This window comes from Nothobranchius furzeri, chromosome 9, assembly GCF_043380555.1.
Source record: "Nothobranchius furzeri strain GRZ-AD chromosome 9, NfurGRZ-RIMD1, whole genome shotgun sequence".
Classification (NCBI taxonomy): domain Eukaryota; kingdom Metazoa; phylum Chordata; class Actinopteri; order Cyprinodontiformes; family Nothobranchiidae; genus Nothobranchius; species Nothobranchius furzeri.
In genome coordinates, this window is record NC_091749.1 from 29589233 (window position 1) to 29594710 (window position 5478).

At 40.8% G+C, this 5478-nt stretch overlaps 1 protein-coding gene across 1 annotated transcript; it reads left to right on the forward strand.

The window, feature by feature from the left end:
- Positions 1 to 517: 517 nt before the first annotated feature.
- Positions 518 to 5478, forward strand: chp2 (calcineurin-like EF-hand protein 2). The gene is made up of 7 exons (XM_015953955.3): positions 518 to 700; positions 1373 to 1445; positions 2133 to 2213; positions 2975 to 3099; positions 3175 to 3236; positions 4658 to 4792; positions 5009 to 5478. The coding sequence occupies exons 1-7, from the start codon at positions 634 to 636 to the stop codon at positions 5060 to 5062; spliced, it is 597 nt and encodes a 198-aa protein (XP_015809441.3). The 5' UTR covers positions 518 to 633; the 3' UTR covers positions 5063 to 5478.

A 5478-nucleotide genomic window follows, 5' to 3' on the forward strand; every position in this document is an offset into this window, starting at 1 on the left:
GAGAACTGTCAACAGCATGAACAATGTTATTAATATAGATTTTAAATGAGGTTCGGCCCAGTATCGACCCTTGAGGAATGCCCAAAGATAGAGGTAGAGAAGCAGATTGGTAATCCTCTGTTCTCACTGTTTGCGTATGGCCTAAGATATAATTTCTAAACCATGCCACGGATGCTTGAGAAAGTCCATTATGTTTGAACCTGCTAAGTAAGATGCTACGGTCTACAGAGTCAAAGGCTGTAGCCAAGTCAACAAACGCAGCCCATTATTGTCAATGGCGCATACGATGTCATTTAGTACTTTAAGGGTGGAAGACACTTTAAGAATTGGCATGCATAATTTGACCTTAACATTTTAAAAGACAATAGCTGTTCTGCAAAGAAGGTAAAACTTAAGTACATGAAAGTCATTTTTTCCCCCACAGTTAAATCTGCCAGCCACATTACTGCTGCAGGTTCAGTGACCCGGTCTGCTGAGACATGATTGGCTGAGCAGCATGTCGGTACTGCCCTGCAGTCGGTCAGAGCAGAGCACAGACCCAAAGCTCCAGTTGTCCTGCTCAGCCTGCAGCTGCAGACAGATGCAAAACACCTTGAAGGAAGCGATCATTTGGCTGTATGTTTGTGCAGAAAGATGGGTTCCTGCAGCTCCAACGTGAAGAACGTCCCAAACGCTCAGAAACTCGTGCAGGAAACTGGTTGTGAGTTTGTTATTTTCTATCTTTCTCTAAATCCAGAATAGATGAGAAAAGGTAGAGCAGATCAGTAATGTGTGTTTTGTTTAGACTCTGGTGCAGCGATAGTCTGAAACAGCTGGATGGTTAAGAAAACAAAAGACTGGACAATAGTTTTCAGTTTAAAAGTGGATTTTGTTTTGGGTTGGTTGTTAGACTCTCTTTATAGAAACGGGTCAGAACGTAAAGACTGGGTGATCTCCCGGCCTTGTTTGTGTCTGTGGGCCCCTGCATCTGCCGTGTTCAACTCATCATCTGTTTTCTTCATCTGTGTCGACTCCCTGAGCTGTCCTCACCGATACACACGCTGCTGCAGACGTGGTGAAGCAGATAAAATAAAGCCGTTGGTGTTCCAGTTTCCTTTCTCTCAACACCACAGTGCTGCACTTGATTTAGAAGAGCAAAACATATCAGAAAACTGATCGTTGACCTCAATGGAAACAGCTTTGATCAAATATTTATGTAGATTTATAAAGAATAAAAACACTAAAACAGACAACCTCATTCTATTTAGATACAGTTTTACTGAATGGCCTGATGTCAAGGAAAGCAGCATTGAAGCCACTTTTCTCCAGAAAAGCAGCAGGCACCGACTGATGCTCTCCTCTTTAACACAATCAGCTGTTTTATGTGTTTCAGTCTCCTCCTCCCACCTCCTCCGGCTCTACGAGAGGTTTGAGTCTCTGGACAGAGAAAACCGAGGACACCTCAGGTTGGTTCAGAACATCTGAAGTACAAACAAACCTGTCAAAACGAAGAAAGTATTCATATTATTGTCTCCATTTTAATAATTCTGGATGTTTAAAATGTGTCTCATTAGACTTTTGGCCTTTTAAAAGCTGCTTTACTGAATTATTTGTTGGCTTTGATGGTACGCCTGCACATAAACCACCACCTTGGGGCTAAACACCACCCTCCACTGGCCATATGTGAGGTGACAATACTAAAATGTTGCCATAATTCACCATAACTGGTTGGCATGTGTTTAGTGGTGTTACTTTTAAAATAGTAATAAAAGGAATATGTCTTCATTCTCATATTTCAGAGTCAGACTTGTGATGTTGGAGCAGACATTTGAAAGGGAAACAGAGTTAACTCACTATTTAGCAAGAAACCCATCAGTTAGGCCTCTTCCTCGCCCTTAATAAATGAACAATAAACACTTATGAATGATTTCCAAAGTAATAATTACTGATATCTATAAACTCTCTATTATCCATTTATAAGAGTAGCTTTACATGCTGTAGGTTAAACCCAAATGTCCCTTTTTGGATTATAGAAAGGATTTGATGCAAATCTTGTTGTTTTAATTGTTTCATTTGTTGCAGCTCATCACTGATGTGGTGTTTAGGACAGATCAGGACCATAACTGCTTTGTTCCTTCCTCCGTTTGTTTCAGGAAGGAGGATTTTCAAGCTGTTCGGGAGCTTTCCATGAATCCTGTTGGAGACAGAATCATTGGTTCCTTTTTCTCACCAGGGTACTGTAATGATTCGTTAGTTACATCTTGGCCCATAAAATGTGAGATTCCATATGAAATCAATTTGGTGGATCTTTGAATATTACTTTAACCAGAAGATCAGAACTTTTTATTGCAGGGATTACATAACGCTTCGTATTAACCCAGAGACGAGAGTCAAGTTTTAAAGTTTAAGAAGATTTATTTCTAAACAATTTAAACAAGACTAACTTTAAACACTATGTGTATAATGTAACTAAGGTGGAGTAAGTTCATCACGCTACAGTACATCATCATGGTGATCAGTTAGTGCACCACACCACTGTCCTTCGTATGTTCAGGCAACACTGTGTAAAAGGATGTTTATTTATTTATTTTTTGCATGTTGTTTTTTCTTAAAAGTTGTACATAGGGGAAGGATAAGGAACAAACACCAACATCTGTCCTAGATGTTTGTCAGGGAACAGTCAGAGAAACGCAGAAAGAACCATTCAGAGCCAGGCAATAGACAGATGATGACTGACTCCTTCATTCAGAAAAATCACAATTATTTTCACAGAACTATTCTTCATGAAGGCAAACACACGAGTTATGGTTCTGGGTTCACCACCACATTTTATTTACACGTGTTCTGCTGTTTGAGATGTGAGATGATTCATATCTCATGCTTACAATGATTTGAGTTGTGATGGTTGAACATGGTGACAGCAGTGTGATTAGAGCTGTTTGTCTTGAGTATGAGCAGGAAGCAGGAAAACGTACCCCTTCCTTTCGTCCCACAGACAGGAAACGGTGGACTTTCCCTCTTTTGTCCAAGTCCTGGCTCACTTTCGTCACACTGAGAACGACCGGATCAGAGATGGAGCACAGAAAGAGCCAGCCAACAGCACTGCCAGGAGGCTCAAATGTCAGTCGTATTTATTTATTTACCAATGGTTTGAATATTCTTTATGAAAATAACTCATAAACTCTACATCTTCAGTTGTGTTTCAGCTGTATGATCAGGACAGAGATGGAAAGATTTCGAGAGCAGAGCTCCTGCAGGTCTGTAGCAATTATTAGTATACCATTATTTACTGATAAACACCTGCTCTGTGCTCAGTGTATATAGATCTGGCTTCAGTAATGACTCATCAGATGATCTCAGTGCACTGATCTTGGGTCTGGGGTTATTACCACTGCTTCAGTTGAGACAAACACACAAGTTACGCTGAAAAATATATTGCAACCAGTGACTATAAGTGTAAGATGGAGAAACCCTCCTTGACGTCACCCGTAGGTTTCTGATTAGCTGAACTGAAGTCCAGTGGGTGGTTCCCACAAACATCTTGGCCGTGTCACACGTCTCACCGTTCCCAGACATTTGAAAAATGGATCAAGAGGTGGAGCTGTGAGGGTGTAGGCAGAATATTGACACTCACCAACTCTGAGCTGATGTAGCCACTAGTTAACTGAGCTAACCGAGGCTGATGGAGGTTTGTGGGTGCTTTTAGCCAGAAAAATTACTCTCACTTCCACGTTGGCTTCACCTTCTACAGGCAAAGTTTGCCACTTGGTTGTAACTTCAGCTCAATAATAAGCCCAAGAACAGTTCTCCCATACGCACACACATGCACTTGCATGCACACACATACTCTCATATCACAAATAGTTGTGAGGATGGTCACTGACTTCCATTCATTTTAGTGACTGCATTATACCTAACCTTAACCTTAGCACCATTCAGTCAATTTTCTGTTAAAAAATTTGGATTCGGTTTTCAAACCTCTCATAAATTCATTTGGTACAGTTGTCCAGGTTTCTTTCAGCAGATCTTAGCTAAATGAAAGTCTTCTTCCCCAAGGACTTATCTCATTGCAGATCCTTCCATAAGGCTTTAGATCCATCCTCCATCATCTACAAGTCCTACAGAATTCTGCTGCTCATCCTACAAGAAAACATGAGCGTATAACACCGGTGCTGCCATTGGCTCCTCATCCAATACAGGATGTTAGTGGTTAAGGCTCTACTTGATCTGGGCCCATCTAACTGCCAGGACCTTTTACACATCCACACTCCATCCAGAAGCCTAAGGTCAAACCATCAAATGCTTCCTTCGTATGTTCAAATTCAAAGGAAAAGCGGAGGTGCTCATCAGAATCAGAAAGTTTTCATTGTCACTGTATGTGAATGCAGTGAAGCTCAGATGGTGGATAAAAAAAAACACGATACAAGAAAAATAAGGAGATGATGAAATATATAAACAAATATTTCCTGGATGCGGTGATGTGCAAATATCTTAGCAGGAGTTCACAGAGGTGGTGAGCGAGGTGTGTTTGACAACGTTTTAGACTCTGCTGATTTAACATCAGGTGGCATGTTGGAACCAACCAGATAAGATTGTCTCACTGCGAGGCCCCAGATCAGATAGCTCTGCAGATAAGAGAGATGGTGGTTAACCAAAGCGGTCTGTGTCGGTCTGCAAGGTGCTGAGAGAAATGCTGGGAATGCAGGTGACAGAGGAGCAGCTGCAGAGCATCGCAGAGCGGGCCATCCAGGAGGCCAACCAGGAGGCCAACCAGGATAAAGATGATGCCATCTCCTTTGATGAGTTCAGAAAGGTCAGCCGTTTAATCACTACAGGGTTAACTGGAGGTCCTTATTTCCACTTAGCTTCTCACTTATCAAAGAACAAAATGCACAATAATGCATTGAGAGTTGAGGGAATCAGTATCGTTCAACAATGAGCTAAACTTCTTCAGTGATTTGATGTCTTGGTGAGTTTTCCTAAAAAAGAAAATTTGTAAATCAGCAATTTCTTTCCTTTCTCTTTTCAGTCAATGGAAAAAGTGAACATCGATCACAAGATGAGTATTCGCTTCCTGGAATAAAGACACAATGTGATGTGGTTTTAGCTTTAAAACAAGACAAATATTCAGCAGGAGTTTAGAAAGCTCACCAACGAAGCAATCAGCTGATCAGATCATGCCTAACTGTAGCTGGAATACGTTTAGAGGTTGTGAGTTAAAGACTACATAGATGACTGCTCCAGCATCTCTGAAGAGTAAAACATACATCAAAGACAGTCCTCAATGATAATCATAATATTTTTATTTATTTAAAGACACAAACCTGACTGAGATACAGAATCTTGATTGCAGGAGCAGCAGAACAAACGTACAAGAATACTTCAATGTTTTTGTTTTTATAGATGCTAGTTTGTGCCGCTGCACCTTCATTTTGGTGGATTATTCTTCTACATTGCTGCCCTGAATATTACTTTCCTCCATTAAAAAAAAGATACCAA

Coding starts and splice junctions, on each gene's coding strand:
- chp2 (XM_015953955.3), top strand. CDS start 634: ATGGGTTCCTGCAGCTCCAACGTGAAGAACGTCCCAAACGCTCAGAAA. Junction 701..1,372: donor ACTCGTGCAGGAAACTGGTT/GTGAGTTTGTTA, acceptor TATGTGTTTCAG/TCTCCTCCTCCCACCTCCTC. Junction 4,793..5,008: donor CCTTTGATGAGTTCAGAAAG/GTCAGCCGTTTA, acceptor TTCTCTTTTCAG/TCAATGGAAAAAGTGAACAT.